This window comes from Lagenorhynchus albirostris, chromosome 17 (assembly GCF_949774975.1).
Source record: "Lagenorhynchus albirostris chromosome 17, mLagAlb1.1, whole genome shotgun sequence".
In the NCBI taxonomy this organism is placed as follows: Eukaryota; Metazoa; Chordata; class Mammalia; order Artiodactyla; family Delphinidae; genus Lagenorhynchus; species Lagenorhynchus albirostris.
The window spans coordinates 17116752-17140539 of NC_083111.1; the positions used below are offsets into that span (position 1 = coordinate 17116752).

The 23788-nt window shown below is 36.0% G+C and overlaps 1 protein-coding gene across 1 annotated transcript; it reads right to left on the bottom strand.

Annotated features, from left to right (window-relative positions):
• Positions 1–7622: 7622 nt before the first annotated feature.
• C17H8orf89 (chromosome 17 C8orf89 homolog) lies at positions 7623–23596 on the bottom strand. Its single transcript, XM_060128576.1, has 4 exons — positions 23470–23596; positions 21762–21915; positions 18011–18075; positions 7623–7762 (listed from the first exon to the last, which is right to left on the bottom strand). Exons 1-4 carry the CDS (start codon positions 23594–23596, stop codon positions 7623–7625), a joined length of 486 nt encoding a protein of 161 aa, XP_059984559.1.
• Positions 23597–23788: the final 192 nt, after the last annotated feature.

The following is a 23788-nucleotide window of genomic DNA, read 5'->3' on the forward strand; positions in this document are numbered from 1 at the left end:
GGGTATTAATGCCACTGAATTGAACACTTAAAATATGTATATGTATAACTGATACACTTTGCTGTACAGCAGAAACTAATGCAGCATTGTAAATCAACTATACTCTAATAAAAAAAAGATATTGAAAAAGAAAAAAAAACTTCCGAAAATACTGAATCATCAATATGTTGGTGTTTCCTCTTTCTGCCATCCACTAGAAAGGGAATTTTAGTTGTAGAAATGCATACATTGAATCTGCATGGTTTTAATGAATGGGATTGAAAATTTAATGTATATTAAACTTAATAAAATTGAGACAGGATGTGTGCTAAAAAAAATGGCTAAGATAGTAAACTTTATGTTATGTGTATTTTACCACACACACAGAAAGACCGTCCAAACAAGACCTGTAGTGGGGGGATGGACAGCCGTCCATAATTGTTTCAAGTGTATGTGCCAAATCTTCTAAAGTATAAATCAATTTGTGAACGTATTTAATCTGCTAAAATACATTTGCATTAAATGAAATTGACCTGACATGTGCCAGAGATGTCTTTTCTTCCATCTTTTTGTTGTTGCCAAAACACCGCTCCATAAGCATGGACTTTAAGTCTGTCATATCCCTCAGAGTTATCAATTTTAGGATAAGGTCCCTGGCGGCCTTATTTGACCAGATTCAGTTTTTTTGGAAGATAGGATTTTGGTTTCTCTTCATGAGCACATTATCTCAGCTTATACTCAGGTTTGTGGAGCTGTAGAAAAATTACAGACTGATATCTCTTTAGTTTCAGATTAAAAATTTAACACAAGAAAAACACGCCATGAATCAAAAGCATTCTTCTCCTCACATGTCCATTTTATGTAGGTATCAACCTGTATTCCGAGGAAGGTAAATTATGCCTGTAACTGTGAACTTGTACATTTTCTGTGTTTAGCTGAATAGTTTGATGGAATCACCAGGCACTGGTGGCAATTTCTATACTTCTTTAAACACAGGCATCAGTCAGGACACAGACCATAAGCGTTCTGAAAAAGCCATACATTAAGAGGGAAGAACTGCTTGAGGAATCACAAATATTTATTCTAAAGCAGGTCTTAGTTCACCTTTCTTCTGACTCGGGGTGTCTGCTGACATCAGTCATTTATTCAACACCCCAAACCCATTCCAACAGGAGCCAGTTCATAATTTCACTTGGCAGTCCACCCTGATTTTCAAAGGAGAAAAATCCAGATGGAAAAAACAAATAAATGTCAAGCACTTGAAATTATATGGCTGATTATATGAGTCTACAATGGACCTAAAGGAGATTTAGAAAGTGTTTCTGATGGCAAGACACAGTGGAGCTGCCTGTCAGTAACCGTGTGGCACCAAGGGAACCCTCTGCTATCCTCATCCAAGAAATCATCCACACGTAACATCCCTGTGTGACGTCATCTTCCAAGGTGCTAATGAAATTGTGTGTGTAAGGGCTTTGTAATCCATAAATCACTATATAGATGCCAGTGATTATTTAAATTTTAAACTATTCCTTAGGGTTCTATAATATTTCTATTTGTTTTCTGAGGTGGGAAAGCTAGACTGTCACTCTGAAGCTTCATGCCCTACATGGAGTGAGGAAGGAGGAATTAGCGACAAGCGACAATGTCCCCACAGCCCTCATCTAGCACCCAGCACAAATGGCCCATCCATTAATTGTTGTCGATGGGTGAGTCTGAGTAGGGCAGGCAGGGACCTGCCCACAAGCACTTTTTGAATTGGAAGGACATTCAAGATAACATCTTCAAAGAGGGTTGTACTGTGATGGAGAAAGCAGGGACCTGGGATTCAGGTAAACCCAGGTTCAAACCTGGGCTCTGGAACCTGTGAGCTGTGGAAACTTGGGTAAGTTATTAAATCACAATTTCTTTGTCTATAAAATGGGAAAATAATACCTTCACCTTGCCGGGCACAGTGGAGAATAGCTGACCTAGAAGAAACACTAAAATCATCAACAGCCAACACAGCTAGGGGAGAAAAAAAAATTCCACAGATTAATCAGAAAGAAAATAGAAAAATATTGACAAATCTTATTTTCCAACTCACCAGATACTGAAAACAGATAAAGATGATCTCAGGCATGTTTGGTGTTCCTGAAGTAGAGAATTCAAAAATATGGGACAGAAGGAGTAAGTATTCAAAGATACAATGAAAGAAAAAAATTCCCAAAAATGTAGAAAAAATGGAATATGCAGCTTTGAAAGAACATACTATGTTCCAGGAAATTTTGATCTAGGACAACACACAGTGAGTCATACTCTGATTCAGTTTCAAGAATCAAGAAAATCTTTTGACATCCAGGCAGAAATGGCAAATAATCTACAAGGGCTTAAAAAATGGTGAAGAATCAGATTTCTCCACAGCAACAACTAATGCCGGGAGACAATGTAATAGTGGCCATAAAGCTCTGAATAGAAGGAAAAAGGTTATTTCAATTTCTTGATATTTTTCATAATCTCTTAACATTTCAACGGTAATCCTCAGACCTAGTTGCACATTAGGATCCTTGGGGAGATTTTAAAACTTACCCATGTTCAGTGGCCACCCCAAACCAGCTAGATCAGATTCTCTGGGAGTAGAGCCTGGACTATGGTGTGTCTCAAAAATGCACCAGGTAACTCTAAGTGCAGGTGATTCTCAGGCAGGCTACTCAAAGTGTGATCCGTGGATCAGAGCATCAGCATCACCCGGGAGCTTGTTAGAAATGCAAATTATCAGACCCACCCCAGACCTATAAGAATCTGTATTTTAACAAGATCTCCAGATCTGGATGCACGCTTAACTTTGAAAAACCTTACAGAAGAATCGCTCTCTCTGTCTCTCTCAACATTTTGTTCACTTTATTAATGTTATAAAGATTTGCTGGTTCTGCAAAGGGGTTAATTGTCTTTGGGTGCGGTGACTTATTGTCCCATAGAAGACCCTTTATAAGTGTGAGTGACTAAGTGAAACAGAGACCAATCCTAGTGGAGAATGCGGTTCAAGTCCCAAGGTCTCTGTGTAGTACTTATGCTTAAGTTTCCCTTGCAACAAAGGCAGTATCTGGACACTTTTTAAACTCATCTTTAGAAGACTAGGTAGGTTTTTCTAAGTTGACAAATGTTTTCGACCAGAACCAGAAGTTTCTTGAAGAGGAATATTTTAGGAAAAAAAAAAATCTCTTTTAGGAAAGAAGATCTAGACCTATATTATAAAATATTTTAAAATTAATAACATTTGGATTTTAGCAATGACTTCAGTTTCACTTATTTCTTTTACAAGAGTAAAATTAACTTTATTTAAACATAGGAGGCACAGAATGATCCATTTTAATACAGGTATTTCTGTATCTATCTGCATATATGCAGAGAAAGATGTTTACCTGATGTTATTTATGAGTGGGTGAGATTTGAAGTGTTTTGTAAACTTTTTATTTGTACTTTTCTACATTGCTGACATTCCTAAAAATGTATACTATTTTTCCAAAAATACTAAAGTTATTTTTCTAGTAAAAAAAAAAAAACCCTCATTTCATTAATTTGCCCAGGATGATCAGGATCTGCGTACCAATTCACATCAACCAAACTCACAGAGACTGTGAATCAGAATCACAAGATATTAATTAACATACCCATTCCTTAATCTAAGACATGGCCTCTGCTTCATGGTGACCATATGTACTCAGGAGTCTAAATTACATATTAAAATGTTGCTTGATGAACAATGTCTTCTCAGGAAATGTCTTCGGAACTATCATTGACTAATGGTTTGTCCTTCACTGAAGTCATCATTCTTTGTAAAGAACTCTTTTCTCATCCTAAAATCAGGACTCCATTCTTCCATCCTAAATATTTATCGTAAGGTCTAGTTTCCCCAAATTTGTGACTGATATTGCTTACACTGGAGGAATTTCCAAATCACAAATGCAAAAGGGTCATGCTGGCAACATTGTCTTCATCCCAAGCATAAAATTAACATCCACGGTAGCTACAATATCAGAAGTTGGCATCTTATCTTTATGTCTAAATCTTGGGTGTGCTCAACTGGGGACGATTTGAGCCTTCTGAGTACCAAATACATGTTGGTTTTTCTAAAAAGTTCATGAGGAACAAAAAGAGTAAATGCAATGTAAGGAAGTAGAGCCTGTGTTGTTGGATTTTTTTTTAAGATTTAATGAAAAACATGTTAAATTCAATCCCAAGATGATTAATTATCGTTAGCATATCTCACTTATTAAAAAGAAATAAACATTCCACTCCTTTCTTGAGTTGGCTTCAATTGAACTCTTTCATAGGGGAGATGGGGGAGGGGTCTTTCTACTCTACTGGTATAAATGCTCCAAGATGTGTTAGTGTCATAAGTCAGGAACTCAACTCAATACTAGGAGATATTATTTTCTGTGCAAGTATTTACTATCTTGCTCTAAATTTTAAGTAATTAAACCATGCTGTATCAACTAAGTTTAAAAACAATTATTATTCTACTGATTTTATGTATATGGGCTTTAAATCCTAGTAGGTTAGAATTCTAGTTCTCCTATTTTTAGCTGGAGACCACGTATAAAACAATCCTCGATCTACTTATTTTATAAAATAGGAATAATATCACCTACTACTTTTTAGGGTTTTCGTAAGTTTTACAAAAATATTAAATGTTTAGAGTACATGTAGGAGCTCAATAAATGAAATCCATCTGATAATCAAAGGTGTTTAGAAGCGCCTATCCACAAAATATTCTCTGACATAAATTGTACCGTGTTCTTAGAATGTATATATATGCATAACTAAATCACTTTGCTGTACAGTAGAAATTAACACAACACTGTAAATCAACTATACTTTAATAAAATAAATTTTTTTAAAAGTTCATCAAATTTTTGTTTGAGAAAACCTTTTCTCCCGCTTCTCATTTCTTAAATCATTGGCCACACTTGGAGGAGGTGGTCAGAACATAGAAAAGGTACAGGTAATATCTAAATCATTCTCAGTCAAAATTCAGATGTAAGCAAAAACACATCCACTTAAGTTTACTTGGTTATTTCCCTAGAAACTAATGCATCATGTAATGCATATAAACACACATTAATAGTGTATTTTATACATTAATATAGAGCATGCAAGGACACAGAAAATGTTCATCCTCCTACATCTGTGACAGTTTATTTTTCTTCTTCTCCTTCTTCTTCTTCTTCTCTTCCTTCTCCTTCTCCTTCTTCATTTATCTTCTACCTATTTCCTCTCATCTCTTATAAATTTGGGTTCTTTTCTCTCTCTCCTCTTTTATTGGGGAAAACACAGCCTTGGCTATGCAAATGTTTCTCAAAGTTTTAACTCCAGTCAGTATCTTTTTCTGGAACTACACATCTGCTTTCAACTACCTGCTTGGCATCTCTCTGTGGACGTCCTGATGGCACATTAAACTGAATATACCCAAAGTTGCACTCATCCTCATTTTCCCCCAAACTAGCATCTCCTGAGAATCTTATGTCGAAGACCAGAAATAAGCTGGTTTTGATCCTTCCTCTACTGATAGCCTATATCAAAGGATCTTAAGTCCTTTGCCTTGATGTCCTAATTATCTTAATCTGTCCTTCCCATTCCTATTTCTACCTTTCTACTGAGAGATTCCTACCTCAATTTTTATAAAAACCTCCTGACTGGTTTCCCTATCTCCAGTCTCCTGCCACTACAATCTAGCCTACAAATGAAACCTGGATGAATCTTCCTAAATCAGAAGAGCAATAATTTACTTTCACTGTCAAAATCTTCCATTGTGAAACAGAGGAAATATAGACTCATGCTTGGCATCTGAAGGTTCTCTACCAGATGTGATCAAGTTATGCTTTGAGCCCTATCGCCCTCTAGTCCTTTGATCCCGAGGATGCATAAATAAATGACCCCACAGGGACTTCCCTGGTGGCACAGTGGTTAAGAATCTGCCTGTCAATGCAGGGGACACGGGTCCAAGCCCTGGTCCGGGAAGATTTCACATGCCGCGGAGCAACTAAGCCCATGTGCCACAACTACTGAGCCCATGTGCCGCAACTACTGAAGCCCGCGCGCCTAGAGCCCATGCTCTGCAACAAGAGAAGCCACCACAATGAAAAGTCCGTGCACTGCAACGAAGAGTAGGCCCCGCTTGCTGCAACTAGAGAAAACCCATGTGCAGTGAAGACCCAGCACAGCCCAAAATAAATAAATAAACAAACAAACAAATTTAAATAAATAGCCCCACAAAGCCAGATCTGGCTTGCCCATGTAACTTTCTTTGGCTTGCACAATGGCTTTATAAATTTTTAATTATAAGTTGCTTATTTTGAATTAGTTGCTAATATTTACACATTGGAAGATTTCACAAAAATCCAGATTCTGGCTTCTCATGAAAGGTTAGAATATCTGGCAACTTTGGGTCCACATTCCCACACGACAAGAGGGCTGAAACTAGGCAGTGAGTGCCTGTTTATGAATGGAGAAACATGACCCAGGTCACCACAGCCTTCATCTGATTGGTATCATTCAATGTGCTACTGACTTGGTGTCTGTAGGCACGTGAATTGATGAAGTTTGCCCTATACCACCTAGTGCTCCAGCCAAGTATATCGTTCCCAAATGCATAGTATGTCCTTGCTATGTTATTCCATCTTTCTAGAAATGCCTTCTCCCTCCATCTTTCATGTCTTTAAGGCCCATTTCTAACACTGCATCCCTCATGAAGCTTTCTCTACCTCCTTGTTGGACATTACTGCCTCATTTTCGTTCCTCTGTTAACACTGTGTTGTTCTCTTATGGCCCATTTCTCATTCTCTGCTGGATCGGCCATTGGTATCCTTGATTTCTCCCTGTTTTTCAGGGACTTGCATTGACAAACACCTCAGGCTTTCTTGAGGAGGGGTTTTTCCTCTTGACCTAGACCTTCTTCCTCCTCCCCTAGAGACTGAGCGAGTCCCTCTTCCCACCCACTTTCCCTTCAGGGATCCGCCTGTCTACGCAGCAGAGATGCCTTGTTCTGCTTGGTAGCAAAGGCCCAATTCAGCAGGTGAGCCTGAGGTGAGCCATACCTGAGTGTGTACATTTGCCCAATTCTGAAGTTCAGTGTTAGGAAACCCACTGTTGCCACACATCTAAACCAGGATTTCCCTTCCAGGTTTTATCAGCAAACAAAACTAATATTTTCATTTTCATCTGCTTGAATACTTATCTCACAACTGCTTTCAAGCTCGAGCAGGGAAAAGAAGGGGTTCTCATGGGGAGCCTCTAACCCTAACAGTGAGAACTCATTCTTGAATCTTCTGCAGCTCCTAGCAAACATCATTGTGCAGATACTCAAAAAACATTTATCAAACTGAATCAAAAGATATAACCAATGTGCATAAAATTCATAGAATATAATTCTTCTTAGGCTTATGTCCCCATATATAAACTGTATAAATAATAACTTAAACATCTGTAAGATTAACAAAATACAATATATGCCGTATACAACAGAAAATATTTGTTTCCTATTTACATTTCCATTGTATGTAAATCACCGCACATCATAGCATATATCGAAAAAAGGAAAAGAAAGGAAAAAGACAAACCTTAAAAGTCAGTGAAGAAAGCATCCCACGAAAGGATAAGTAGCAGTCTCAAGGCTCTTGTTTCTTGCTCTTTTTAAATTTTCTGGTTGTTTCTTGACGAATGGTATCATACTCCAAAATGGCCATTTTAGAAAGTCTCTGTAAGTACTGAGATGGTGCTCCAGTGAGAGGATCGCTGAAGCCAGAACCTGTAAAGAAAAAACCCCAAAACTGTTATTACAATTAAATTAAGCACACATGAATGATATTCTCTAAAAGAGTATACACCAAATATCTGTTCCTCAAATCACCATTAAACACCACTAGCTCAGGCGGGAGGGAGGGAGACACAAGAGGGAAGACATATGGGAACATATGTATATGTATAACTGATTCACTTTGTTATAAAGCAGAAACTAACACACCATTGCAAAGCAATCATACCCCAATAAAGATGTTAAAAAAAAATTAAGCACAGCCAAACAAAAAAACACCACTAGCTCTTCATATAACACATTCTTTGAAGTAGAAATGAAAGCTACTTAACTTTCTAAAGTGACTGGGATGGCAAGTCATCTCAAAAAATATTTAACTAAAAAATGCTTAATGTTTATATTTAATGATATAAAACTGAGTCTGTCGTATGCTTTTTAAAACATGGGATGGCTGTGGAATTTGTTCCAAAATAAAAGGCATGATCTCCATAAATAACTCATTTCATACCTTACATGCTTATCAAGTTACTGTCTCCAAACAAAACAATTTCTCATAAACGTTGAGGTGAAAGAGTAAAATTATAAAGTAAAATAAGTCACTCACTAACTGAAACAGCATTGATCAAGCTTCTATTTTGAAGGATAGTAATAACAATAATAACAGATAACAGTTATTGAATGATCTCTCTATTTCAAGTATTTTTCATCTATATCATCCACACAACAATACTATGAAGTAGGTAACTAGTACTATCTTGGATTACAGATTTAAAAAAGAGTTTAGACATTGTTAGAGGCAGGATTTAAACCCAGATGCATCAATTTGGAGTTCCCATGTAATCACAAATATTGCCCTAAATATGTAATATGTATAAATACTTTTATTTAGAAGCATACAAGGCTTTGAAAATAATACACTGATCCATATTGCTTTAAAATACTATTGTTTAACTTCAGTTTCACATGCCAAAAATAAAAATTGACCTCAATTCTCCAATGTGGTTGGTATTTTTGTTTGTTTTGTTTTATTTGGGTGTGTAATGAGAGTGGGAATTTCAGACAGAGAGTAGAAGGGAAGAATCGATCAGGATTCCAGTTCTTAGCAGTAAGATGGACTTGACACTTAGACTCTCTGGCTACAAAATAACTAGATTCTAAGCATTAAGCAAACCTCAAAAAACTTTAAAGAATTGGTATCATACAGACCAATACAATTAAGTTGGAAGTTGTTAATAATAAGTCTTAAAATTCTCAAATATTTAGAAATGTATACACACATTCTAAATTATTCATCCATCAAAAAAAGAAATTGTAATAAACATTAAAAATACTTGTAACTAAATGATAAAGAAAATATTACAAAACTTGTGTGATGCAACAAAAGTTGAACGTAGAGGGGTTTATACCCTAAAATTCCTGTGTTAGAAAAGAAGACTGAAAATTAGTAAGCTAGATATAAGATATATGTTAGGAAAAGAATAACCCAAAGAACATGGAAGACAATACAGGAAAGAGGAGAAATCAATGAAGTAGAAAACAAACTTACAATTAGAAAGATTTTTAAAAAGACAAGAGTTCTTCACTGAAAAGACTAATAATAAAGGAAAACTTCCAGGTAGATTAATTTAAAAAAAGACAGAAGGCCCAAATAAATAATATGAGGAGAAGTATAGGTAGAGCAAAGACTAAACTTTATGCCAATAAATTTGAAAACTTAGACAAAATGCAAAACATTCTAGAAGATATAACTTACCAAAATTGATGGAAGGAGAATTAGAATGCCTTAAGAGTCCTAAAATTAAAATAACTGAATTAATATTAAAAGATTCCTCCAAAGAAAACAAGTGATCCAAATGATTTTACAAATGAACTCTATCAGACTTTCAAGGGAGAGATCATTCCAATTTTAGGTCATATCCTTCAGAGAATAGAAAAAGCAGAATACTCCCCAGTTCATTCCATGAGGCCATTACAGTCTTGACACTGAATCCAGACAAGGAGAGGACAGAAAGGAAAATTAGTGGTAAGCTCACTCATCAACATAGATTTTAAAACCCAATAAAATATTAGCATATTAAATATGGCAGTACACAAAAAAAGATAATACATCATGCCTTCAATGGGGGTATCCAAGGAATGTAAGAGTGGCTTAACATTACAAAATCTACAAATGTTATTGTCCACATTAGAAAATTAAACAGGGGACTTTCCTGGTGGTCCAGTGGCTAAGACTCTGCGCTTCCAATGCAGGGGGACTGGATTCGATCCCTGGTCAGGGAACTAGAGCCCACATGCTGCAGCTAAGAGTTCCCATGCCACAACTAAAAAGATCCCGCATGCTGCAACTAAGACCCTGCACAGCCAAATAAATATCTTTAAAAATATGAGAAATTTATTTTCAAAAATTAAACAGAAAATCACATTCAGAAAAATGTTTGATAAAATTAAACTTTCATTTATATTTAAAAAAACAAAACAAAACAAACAAACAAAAAACAAAACTCTCAGCAAATTAAAGTTAAAGGGAACTTCTTTACCTTGATAAAGGATATCTACCCAAAACATACATCAAACATCATTCTTTATGAGAAGATATTAAAAGCATTTCCTTTAAAATCAGAAACAAGTCAAAGATGCCGACTTTTCATTTCTCTTCACTATTGTATTGGTGGTTCTAGCCAGCTTAGAAAAATCAGAAAAATAAAAGCATAGGATTTGGAAAGAAAGAATAACACTGACATTATTCACATATGATTATGATAATCTATGTAGAGAACTCAAAAATTTATATATATCATATATAATATGTATGTATACACAGTATAAAATGTATAATATATATCAAGAAATAATAAGGGACTTTAGCAATGTGGATCAAATTGCAAAAATTAACTATATTTCCAAATATCTGTAATAGAATGTTAGAAATTTTAATTATAAAAGAATTATGGGGCTTCCCTGGTGGCGCAGTGGTTGAGAGTCCGCCTGCCGATGCAGGGGACACGGGTTCGTGCTCCGGTCCGGGAGGATCCCACATGCCGCGGAGCGGCTGGGCCCGTGAGCCATGGCCGCTGAGCCTGCGTGTCCGGAGCCTGTGCTCCGCAATGGGAGAGGCCACAACAGTGAGAGGCCCGCGTACCGCAAAAAAAAAAAGAATTATGGCAGACTACTAATGATCTTTTCAAAACTTTTTACTCCTTCCAAAACAGGATTTTACTGAGCGCAAGGTCATCCAGGTAGAGATTACATTTCTCAGCTTGCTTCAGAGCTAAGTAGAGCTTTGTTAATAAGTATGAACCAATAAGATATGAGCAAATGCGCAACTTTCTGGTCATCTTTAAATTATAATCCTCTTACCCTAGATTTCTGGGCTTTTTTTTGTTGGGATGTTTTTGATAACTGCTTCAATCTCCTCATTAGTTATAGGTCTGTTCAGTTTTTTATTTGTTCATGATTTAATCTTGGTAGGTTGTATATTTCTATACATTTATCCATTTTTTTCTAGGTTACCCAACTTGTTGACATATAATTGTTCACAGTAGCCTCTTATAATCCTTTTTATTTCTGTGATCAGTTATAATGTCTCTTCTTTCATTCTCAATTTTAGCTATTTGAGTCTTCTCTGCTTTTTTTCTTAGTCTAACCAAGGATTTGTCAACTTTGCTGATCTTTTCTAAAAACTAAATCTTCATTCTGTTGATTTGTTTTCTGTTCTCTATTTCATTTATCTCTTCTCTAATCTTATTATTTCCTTCCTTCTTGTAAGTTTGGGCTTAGTTTATTCTTCTTTTTCTAGTTTCTTGAGGTATAAGTTTATGTTGTTCATTCAAAATCTTTTTCCTTTTTTTATGTGTTTACCATAAATTTCCCTCTTAGCACTGCTTTTGCTGCAATCTATAGGTAGGTTATATTTCTGTTTTCATTTGTCCCCAGATATTTTTTAAATTCCCTTGTGATTTCTTCTTTGACCCATTAATTGTTTAAGAGTATACTGTTTACTGTAGGAGTTTAAAAAAAGATGATCTGTATCAAATTAGGAAAGATCCCTTCTCATAGTTTGCTAAAAATATTTTTAATCATGAATATAGAATTTCATTAAAATATCTTTTGCAATTATTAAAGTGAACATATGAGATTTCTCCTTTATTCTATTAATAAGATGAATGACACCGATTGCTTTTCTAACGTTAAATCAATCTCGCATGCCTTAGGTAAATCTGATATGATTGTGTTGCATTATCCTTCTTATATATCGCTGAATTTGAATTGGTAGTGTCTTGTTTAGAATTTTTACTTCTATTTTATAGGAAAAATTGGTCTATAATTTTACTTTCTTATAACGTCAAAGCTAGGTTTTAGAATCAAGGTTAGAGACCTCATAAAATGGGTCTTTAAGTGTTCCCTCTTTTCCTATTTTCTGGAATAATTCACGTAACATAGTTTTTGGTTTTTTTTTTAAATGTTGGAAGAATTCACCAGTGTCAATTCTGTGTCAATTCTAAGTTGTGTTTTCTCTTTTCTTATATAATATTGGTAATTTCTCTCTCTCTCTGTCTCTTTCTCTCTGTCTCTCTCTCATCAGACTTGCTACACATTTATCAATTTTATTCATTTTCAAAAAACTAACTTTTGGCTCTGTTGATTTTCTCTACTGAATATTTGTTTTCTACTTCATTGATTTCTGCTCTTTATTATTTCTTCCTTTTATTTTCTACATTTTAATTTGCATTTCCCTGATGACAAGTGATGTTATGCATCTTTTCCTGTATCTACTACCATTTGTATGTCTTCTTTGGAAAAATGTCTACTTAGGTCCTTTGCCCACTTTTAAATTGGGTTATTTGGTTTTTTGCTATTGAGTTGTAGGAGTTCCTTATATATTTTGGATATTAACCCCTTATAAAATATATGGTTTCCAAATATTTTCTCCCATTCCATATGCTGCCTTTTCATTTTGTTAATTGTTTCCTTTTGCTGTGCAAAAGCCTGTAGGTTTGATATATCCTACTTGTTCATTTTGCTTTTGTTGCCTATGCCCTATCATCTGTTAAATCTAATCTATTATTGTATTTTTCAGCTCAATAATTTCTATTTATTTTTTATAGATTCTAATTCTCTGATATAATTTTTCATCATTTTCTCTATTATCTTGAATATATTAAATATAGTTTTTTAAATCCCTGTCAAATAATGCCTATTTGGATCTTTTGTAGGTCTGCTGATATTGTCTGTTTCTTCTCTTGGTTTTTGTCATTCTTTGCCTGATAAGTTGTGCTTTTTAAAATTTATTTATTTATTTACTTATTTACGGCTGCATTGGGTCTTCATTGCTGCATGTGGGCTTTCTCTAGTTGTGGCGAGTGGTGGCTGCTCTTCATTGCGGTGTGTAGCCTTCTCATTTCAGTGGCTTCTCTTGTTGTGGAGCACAGGCTCTAGGTGCACAGGCTTCAGTAATTGTGGCATGCAGGCTCAATATTTGTGGTACATGGGCTTAGTGGCTTTGCGGCATGTGGGATCTTCCCAGACCAGGGCTCGAACCCGTGTCTCCCGCATTGGCAGATGGATTCTTAACAACTGCGCCACCAGGGAAGTCCAAGGTATATTTCTTTTAATGTCTGATAAGTTTTGATTGAATGCTTGAGACTGTGTACACAAACCTGTAAGGCTCTGGTTTATCTTATAGTTTTCCAAAGAAAATTTAATTTTCTTCTGGTAGGCATATCACTTTAATCCAGTCAAAACTGGGTTTTAACACAATAAATAGAAAGTGTAAAAGGATGAGCTAAAGATGAAATAAATAGCATGCCAAATGTCAAAAAAAATGGGGTTTTAGCCTTTTTTAAAAGCTAGTCTATTGTATGCCGTTATTACAGTGTGTAGCTCTTCAACAGTTTCAACTGAAAGCTTGTCTTTGCCAAGGGCTTTCCATCTTGGCAAGCCTTAAACTCCCTTCAACTCCCACCTCTGTCTCCCTGGCAAATGCTAAGTTACTGAAATCTCTGCTCAGTCCTTTAGCCTCCAAGAAGCTATTTTCTGTTTCATGTCCTAAAATATTACCCAGCATACATGTCACTTAGAAACAGGCAAACACCTGTTGGGGAATTTGCTCACAGACATTTGGGCTCAGTTCTCTGCAGTTATTCCTTCAGAATCTCAGCCTTTTGAGTTGGAAGTGATTGCTCTTGACAACTTAAAACACTGTTTTTTAAATACTTTTATTATTTTATATTTTTTAAAAAATGTTTTTACTGTATATTAATATATATGTAATATATTACTTTTATACTTATTTTATATATCATAAAATATATTTAAATTATTATTTTTATTTATTTATTTATTTATTTTTTGCAGTACGCGGGTCTCTCACTGTTGTGGCCTCTCCCGCTGCGGAGCACAGGCTCCGGACGCACAGGCTCAGCGGCCATGGCTCACGGGCCCAGCCACTCCGCGGCATGTGGGATCCTCCCGGACCAGGGCACGAACCCGCGTCCCCTGCATCGGCAGGCGGACTCTCAACCACTGCACCACCAGGGAAGCCCTAAATTATTTTTTATGATTAGCTCTTATGCGAATTCTTGGTAGTAAAGTTGGTCTGATATAAGTTATTCCATCATAATCAGAGATGGAAGTTCTCTGGGCCATTTTTTTGAAAGGTGTGACCACATGATCCTTTCAAACTTTAAATCAGATCACATTAAAATCATTCTTCTGTTAAAATCATGTAATCGCTCCTCATTTCAATCAAAGTTAAATATAAAGTCCCTTTCAGGGCCCCACAAGGTCAGATACTCCCTTACCTCTCTTACCTCATCTTCCACCCTCTGAGATTAGCCATACTTGACTCCTGATGTTTTTTTCCAACAGGTCAGGTACCATCCCACTTTGGGACCTTTGCTGGCCCCAAGAGAATAACATTTTCCCAGAGTTTAACTCCCTCACCTCTTTCAAATCTTTGCCCAAATATTATTGCCAACCACCCTATTTAAAATTGTAAATCATCCTTCTCTCCCCAGATCTCCTGATCTACCTTACCCTTTTCTATTTTTTGTTGTTGTTTCTACTGCACTTCCACCTTTTAAAATACTATGTATTGGGCCTTCCCTGGTAGAACAGTGTTTAAGGATCCGCCTGCCAATGCAGGGGACATGGATTCGGTCCCTGGTCCAGGAAGATCCCACATGCCGTGGAGCAACTAAGCCCATGTGCCACAATTACTGAGCTTGCACTCTAGAGCCCGCGAGCCACAACTACTGAGCCTGCATTCTGCAACTACTGAAGCCCATGCACCTAGAGCCCGTGCTCTGCAACAAGAGAAGCCACTGCAATGAGAAGCCCGTGCACTGCAACGAAGAGTAGCCCCTCACTCATCGCAAGTGGAGAAAGCCTGCGCACAGCAATGAAGACCCAACACAACCAGAAATAATAAAAATAAAATAAAATAAAAATTTTAAAAGTAAGTTAAAAAAATAGTATGTATTTTAATATACTGTGTGATGGATTTGTTTATTATATTTAATGTTTGTTGGCTGTATTCTCTCACTAGAATGTAAGCTCCACGAGGGCAGGGATCTTTGTTTTGTTGAGAGATGTACTCTAGGCCTAAGAACTAGAACAATGAATGGCACAGAGTAGATGCTAAATTCATGTTTGGTGAATGAATGAATGAACGAATGAACTGCCTTCTTATATGACTCTGAAGGAAAAGCAACAAGTATTGATATTTACTGAAGGCTCCATATGTTGTAGGATTGGTACAGGCACTACAGAGATAAAAAGGTGAATAAGACATAGTACCCAGCCCAGAAGAACCATAAAGTTGGCCTACTGGAAAATAGGCAGGCAAATATTCATTTGGGCCAAGATGCAAAACAAATGTCTTTTGTTCTAATTAACATTTATATTTTTATTTCATGTTACCTGTTGATTACAGAAGTTGTTTATAGCTGATGGAAATTCAGATAAAGGAAATATCCAAGAAGTTTATGAACTTCCACAGGCTAAACTTACAAAGCTGCTAACAAATCAATCTGACTGCCACTGACAATCTCAATATCTTACTTAGTAATTTTCATTTTTGTTGTTTGTTTGGAGGTGCTCTATCAACTCCATTACTCCATAAGTGCAAAATCATGGAAGTGATGAATGCACTGTAAGAAGACAACTATGATTATGACAAAAATTAAAAATAAGTAAGGTTTAAAACATGTTATGCTGGTAAGGAAATAACTGTTGTGCACAGGTAAAGGATGAAACACTTGATAGTCTGAAGGACAAGTAACAGGTAACATATAATGTTAGAGATGTAATGCTTCAAACAGCGTTTCTCAGTTGAGGGTGATTTTTGCCACCCCAAAGACATTGGGCAACATCTGGAGACATTTTTGGTTACCACACCTTGGGAGGTGCTAGTGGCATCTAGTGAGTAAAGGTCATGGATGCTGTTAAACATCCTACAATGCACAGGACAGACCCCCACAGCAGAATTATCCAGTCCAAAATGTTAATATTGTCACTGTTGAAAAATCCTATTTAGATAATAATCAACAGAAGGCAAGAAAATATAATGACAAAATGAAAAATGTTTGACTGTACAGCTCAAGAATCTTCACCACTGACTTTGGGTAAAATCACTTCAGGAAATGGCTAAGAATTTATTGGAGAACATAAATGCTAGACATATGCACTGTGTCATATGCCATAAATGGTTCCTTTAGTATGTTGCCCCATGAATCTGTAACACGCAAAGCAAGGAATGAGGCAGTAAGTGTAGATACCAGAGCTGCCAGGAAATTCTCCAAAATCTTGTAGGCATCATTAAAAGTGTAACTAACTGACTCAACAGTGTCTGTTTTTGAAAAACAAAATTCTGATTAAATGTATCAGAAAGGTGGAAGTGAGAATGTCTGGTTTTAAAGCTTCAAAGGACAAACTCATACTCCGAATAGGTGGAAATGCTCCTTGGTGCTGTAAAGTCTCTTAGTCACCATGGAGTAGTTTTATGGAACCCAAACTGTTGGCATATAGATAGGTTTTTGTAGTTGGATGTTATAGGTACACAGGTTCATGAAAAAATTAATTAGAAGATAAGGCTAGAAAGGAAAGTTAGGGGAAGACGGTAAAGAGTTCAAGGCTAAGCTAAGGAGTTCATACTTTAGTCTGTAGGTAACAAGTTGTTTTGTTTTTGTTTTTGTTTTTTGCGGTATGCGGGCCTCTCACTGTTGTGGCCTCTCCCATCGCAGAGCACAGGCTCCAGACGCACAGGCTCAGCGGCCATGGCTCACGGGCCCAGCCGCTCTGTGGCATGTGGGATCTTCCCGGACCGGGGCACGAAGCCGTATCCCCTGCATCGGCAGGCGGACCCTCAACCACTACGCCACCAGGGAAGCCCAACAAGTTGTTTTTGAAGAAGGGAGTGATGTGATTAGAGGCCAAGTTTTAGGCTTTTGTTGTAGTGTTAAAGGACTTCCAAGGTCAGAAACTCTTAAAGCAAGACCATTTTGCAGGTTATGCAACGGTCCACATGAGAGATGATGAGGGCCTATCCCACGGTCCTGAGAGGTATGCCTGTTAGCATAACTGATGCCATCTTGGGTCCACACAGTTTCTCCTGTCCTCCCACTGACCTTACCCGGGACTGTACTGTGCAGTCAATCACTTCTCTGTTGTTAAGGGCTTTGTAGTTAATAGATATTGCTTAATAATCATTAGGACCAGGTGACCTCTATGCCCTGTTAGCCTCCAAACAATGATGAAGACCTCCCTGACATATTCCTGGCGTCCATGAGAATAGTTACCCATTCATAAATCTTGACTTAGGAATACACTTCCTGTTTTCAAGCACACACTCCCCATGCCCTAGGTTAACTATAAAGTTGTCTCAATGACCCCTCGGCAGTGTGGAGTGTGACTACACGTTTCCAGATGGCTGTCCGCTCAATCCCATCCTGTGAGTAAGTTACCATATAATAAGCTGATCCATTGATTATGTGGAGCTGCCTGCCTCAGCTTTTGGTCTCAAGATGCCTTCTCAGTTCGGTAGGCACTTTTTGTTCCCTCCATCCTCCAACGTGAGATAATAATGGTATGTATATATTGAACACAACATCCACTAAGTTTATAAACAAAGCTTAAAAGAAACATGAACAAAACAAAGACAATTAAGTCAATGGAAAGAAAGGAAGTTTAGAAAAGATAAGTATGGAATAGTTAATAAGACATGGGGTAGGAGAAAAAGATGACCCAGCCTATCTTTTGATTTCTCCTGAAGTAGTGCCACAGTACATGCTGGCTTAGTCTTCTTTAACCTAAAATTATATATTATCATAAATTCACTCTTACATAAATCCAGGGTACATTAATTTTTTTAAATACAGTAAGAGATAAGAAGCTTGCTTTCAGTGAAATTCACTTGTTGAAGGACATCATATGAAAATTAAATAAACGTTAAAGAAAGGAAACTCCTTCTATCAAGGAAACTCCTTCTATCACAAATAATCCAATCAGAAGCAGATATGAACCAACTCAGTATCTCGATTTTTGTTAATAAATTATACCAGTGGCTGAGTGTTAGGTCTGACTTTTCCCACCTTTATCTTATCACTAATCATGATTCAGGAAATGCTAGAGGAAGGGACTCAAGATTAGATGAACAGGGTATCTAGATATGCCAGATACCAATTATCAGTTATTTGTGCTCTTTTTACCTATTAATTACCACAATCTGAGTTTTGTCATAATTAACTTTTGTTCCTATTGGAATAGATATAGATAATGAGTAGGTTATTAGAGGAAATATGTCACGATTGAATCTGCTGTGGGCGATATAACCCATGAGAATTCCAAATTTCTTGTAACTTCATTAAACTTTAGAAGTCAGCTATAACTTTTTTTTTTGTTCTCTATTCAATCAAAACATATATTAGTTCTCAATCCATGTGATACAGTTTAATGAAGTCAGCTTACACGGCTGCTTGGAGGTATCCTAGCAACTTATTACCATGGCAACATCACACTTCCTAGTTGTCAAATATGGGTACAGTCAAGATGAGCCGACCTAGTATTCACACTGAGGTTTGGAACTCAAGACCAGCCTTAATGATTGTTATGTGATAAGGTTTTAGTGGTCCCTACGGACACTCCTCAGATTCTTTTCCACCTACTGACTGATAACTGAAATTCTATGATTCATCTCCTTAGCGTGAAGGGCTTTATGTCCTTCAAAAAACATAGAACATCCATTTTTTAAAAACAGTGTCCAATATCAGAACAAATATCTTTGTGTATTGGCTGCATGGAACTTTTAAAGATAACACTGGTGAGTTGAGAGGTCATATTGCTTCAGTTTCATAATATTAATTTAAGGGAATTAAACTCACAAATCATCGTTTCAGGTCTGCTAGCCTGCCAGCTAGAGGCAGTTTGTCATACCGCAGGATAGCTGTAATTTTTAAATGCACTTCACCTCGAAGACTATTTTCAGTTATATTACCAAAGTATGCCTTGAGATTCACTGAAAAATTTTATCATTTAAGAAATTTAAAAACACATTAAACTTTTATCAGAGTTTTTAAATCAAATATCCACATATGGAGATTTTTTTTAAAAAAAGGATACAGGGTTATATACAAGACAGACAAAAATTAGTACTTCCCTGCTTTGCCAAGACTGTTCTTTCACAAGGCGTTGTTCAATATGCAGAGAATAAAATACTTGTAGGCAACCCGACATGTTCTCAGTAGAATGGCTAAAATAAAGACAGAGGGAAAAGAACCAACATTTACGTTCGCCAAGCAGTTCATAAACAGTGTGACACTCAGCCACCACTCTTCCACTTTGTGTCTGAAGAACACTTGTCATAACACGAATATAATATAGTCAAATTATTATTCATTAAATTAAGTAAATTCACACTCAAGTCAACATAAAATATTAAGGGATCATTTCACAAACAGCCAAATTGCAAATGAAAAAAATAATGAACTGAAATCGGATGAAAAAGGAAGCAAATTGAAGACTTAAAATCTAGAGGCCCAATGGGTTAATTGTTGGTGCTTTCTGGGTTTCCAGTTTCTTTAAGATGATCATATGCATTGAAAGACTGGTCTGTACTGAGACAAGTCCACGGCCATAGGCAGCCCTACATACGTTTGCCCAGAGGTCAAGAGTGAGCTAAGTGTCAGGGATACAAGTGTCTCGGTAACAGTGGAAACTCACTGCCCTTAAGTAGGTTTCATATTCATGTTTCCAATGGTGTCTCCTCTTTCTACATCCCTGCCATCCCTCCTCTTTAACTGCTACCATCTACTCCACTAGCAACTCACAATCTCTCTTCTGCCATCTCTGATTCTGCCTTATTTCACCATAACCTCACTTCAGAAAGAGTAATTTTGCTTTTTATATTTTTATAGCTTGACAATCTGTCCTCGAATGATATTAAAAATGATGGGGGGGGGGCTTCCCTGGTGGCGCAGTGGTTGAGAGTCCGCCTGCCGATTTAGGGGACACGGGTTCGTGCCCCGGTCCGGGAAGATCCCACATGCCGCGGAGCGGCTGGGCCCGTGAGCCATGGCCGCTGGGTCTGCGCGTCCAGAGCCTGTGCTCCACAACGGGAGAGACCACAACAGTGAGAGGCCCGCGTACCGCCAAAAAAAAAAAAAAAAAAAATGATGGGAAAAGCTTTATGTATGTTATTGTTCATTATGGTGTTATTTGCAAAATCAAAAAAATGTCAAAGCAACTTGAAAGTCCAACAATAGGGAAATTAAATAAACTATGGCTCTAACAATGAAATATAATGTGGCCAGTAAAGACTGTTTGAAGATTATGTCATAACATGAAAAAAATGCATACGTGTAATATTAAGTAAAAAAGGGCAGAATAAAAAATTGTAAGTACACTAAAATCACAACTCCAATAAAAATCCAAAATGAAGGAGGGTAGAAGAGAACCTCCAACAATAAAAATGGATATGTTAGGATGGATAAATTATCAAATAATTATTTTTATTTTTTCCCCAAATTTTCTACAAAGTTCTTATTTTCATAATTTAGATATAAACTATCCACAACTTTTCATTTTCAGTATATTCTAATTCTTTATTTATATTACCAAAATTTGTTTCCAGAGTAATTAACGAGACCAGTAATACTACTGGATAACTCAAGAAATATATTCTGAAATTCCAATATTTGTGTGCTATGCATAACTAGATGACTTCAAAGCACACTATGGCAGGCGATAATATGAAAATATACATTCTCCCCTAAAGAGAGCTACAACTCAGACTGCTATAAATGCTTCATCTTTTTTTAGGCTGGAAAAATGAATTAGTACTAGGCATTCAATAAATACTTGATGAATAAATAAATAAATCAAAGCAGAAACCAAATAGGATATGAGACTGTCTTACTAACTTACAGGTCCCTTTGGAGAAAGAAGTTTTCTTTTAATGCTATGTCAGGCAACCTGATTTAAAGTAGGAAAGGTGTTTATCATAATGTGTTTAAATGCCAGTATTCAAAGTCAGTGGGACTTTTCTGGCTGACAAACTCATTTCATCTGATAGCAATGCAAGGTCTTCATTAGGCTGACATCTCATTCAGGATCTCCCCTCACACCACTTCAGTCAAACTAGAAATGAAACACAAGGTTCTCTATTCAGGGTACAGAAACCTGTTAATATTGCAAAGAGTTCATTTATTTATATTGCTAAAAATTCCAATATTCTCATGAGCAATCTATGCTAAAGAAATAAAGATTTTTTTAAGTAAGTCCTTAAATTCCTTCTGGTAATGTCACTTGAAAACAGAAAAAAGTACCTACTGGTCAAACTGAATAAAATTGCTAATTGAGATTTTTTAAAATGAAATCCTTTATGCAAAAAATAGTAGGCAAGAAAGAATTAGATTCACTAGCCAGAAAAACCTCTACATTCAGCAGTGTTACTATAAATAAATATTCAACAAAAGAGAATCGAAAAGAAATGACCTACCTGACAGGAGGCATCTCGGTATCAGCATGCAGGAGTCTTTTATGAACCTCCAGTGGAGTGGAACTTACACTTTTTTGGCAATTTTGCAATCCTGGTAAATATGGCATTTTGACACATTCTTTGAATTCTTCTAGACCAAATGCTGTGGTGTATTCTAATTAAAAATAGTATAATAACCATCTGTATTACTTCTTAATTAAATGTATATAATTTTTTTTACTATATACTAAAATGTATAATAAATATACCAAATCAGTCATTAAGAAAATAAAATTAAGCTACTGTAATTGAGCTAGCATCTTTCCCAAGAGAATACCTTTCAATTCCAAGGATAGGGACTGTAGGCAAGGCTGACTAAGGCGCTAAGAACTATTAGAAAAAGGAAGAAGGGCAGCTTCACAGATCTCCCATAGTCATCACTGTCCTTCATTATTTTATTTAATCAGAATTCCCAGAACATTAGATACATTCACATTGAAAGACAGATTAAAGGCACTTTCAAGAATCTTGTAATATCTGCTACTTTAAATCCTTTCACCTTCCTGCTTTTGTGTAGAAATCAAGAGGTACAAATACATGATTATCGGAGCTAGCAGTGAGAGAGAAAAGAATTCCATTTCAGGCATTGATTTTAACTTTCACTCTGCAAAGTCCCCCATCAAATCTATAAACAGCAACATCTGAAGCATCAGGAGGGCATCTTCTACTGACCTCAGGTATCACTGGTATAAGACGTTGTTCAAATTTTTCTTTCTTTAAAAAAAAATTCAAAATGAAGACAGTAAATGGAAAAAGAAGATTAAGAGATTAAAGGTTTGGATGATTTTTAAACATAGAGAATTGTTTTCTAAGCTTTCTCTACTAAGTAAATCTAGCATAGCAATAGAAATAGCATTTAATGGGACTAGAGTAATATTAAATGCTCAAAATGCTATTTTTCAACCTTTGATTATTCTTTTTTGGAAAAAATAGTTTCTCTTGATCAAAATCATGTAGAGTTTCTTTTCAGTAATTAGATTTGGAGGTAGGAGAACAGATAAACTGGTGTATCTTTAATAGGAATCTAGTAAAAACGACGAAAAAATACAGTAACACACAGTCAAAACCAGGAGTGATGAAATGGCTGGGGAGTTTGAATTTTGCTGTTTTCAAGAATTCTATCTCCATTAATAAAGCCAAAGGCAAAATTCAGTATAAACAAAAAATACAATTATAATTTGAAATTAAGGGGGAAAGTTATTACACTCATATACAAGTCAAAAGTTCTGAAATTAGTCTTTATTGAGCAACTATAAGATATAAGATACTTTCCACATAGCTCACTCAAAAAATAAAGTTTGGGTTAGAATTATTAATACAAAAAGGTGCTGTTAAAGATTTGAGTTTCTTAAAATATAAATACCAACTTGAGGTATTTTAAAACAAACATGACTTACAAAAAGAAGTATGATCCAACAGAGGTAGCACTACACTGAGATCAAGAGTAGTTCTTTAGAATTTGTTTTTTATCATGAGTTATAGAATGACCTTAAGTAAATTATTCCTTATCTGCTTCCATTTTTCTTTTCCATAAGCCTATGGTATTATCCTTCTTACCTAAATGTTACAAAAATTATTTAATGTCTCTTGACTGATTAAAAAAGTACATGTAAATTCAAGGTACTACTTCTATATTTTTGTAAGTAAAATAAGAATAAAATGAAGTTACCTTTCCTCATCTTTTGTGTTTCTAAAACTGCTTTCCTCCAACTTCTCTCAAAAAGAAAACAACTGTCAAGGGAATTTCTGGTGACATTAGAAGGTTCAAATTTGATTTCAGGAGGCAGCATTGGCATTTTTTCTTCTTTTTTCAACAGTGCTGATGAAAGTAAGATGCTGCACCGGATTCAGGACACAAAATACAAAAAAAGAAATTGTTTTCCATCATACAAATTAAATACTAACATAGATTTAAATGAAAAGTTTACTTATAACACGTAAATACATATTCTTGGGATTTTAAAGCAAGAGGCCTTTAAGAACATGGC

Bases quoted from the DNA above. Each gene is read 5' to 3' on its own strand.
- C17H8orf89 (XM_060128576.1), bottom strand. From the start codon at position 23,596: ATGCCAATGCTGCCTCCTGAAATCAAATTTGAACCTTCTAATGTCACC. The intron at 21,916-23,469 runs GTAACTTCATTT...ATTTTTAATTAG, and splicing joins AACACAAAAGATGAGGAAAG to AATACACCACAGCATTTGGT. The intron at 18,076-21,761 runs GTAGGTCATTTC...ATATAATTTTAG, and splicing joins ACCGAGATGCCTCCTGTCAG to GTTAAAGAAGACTAAGCCAG.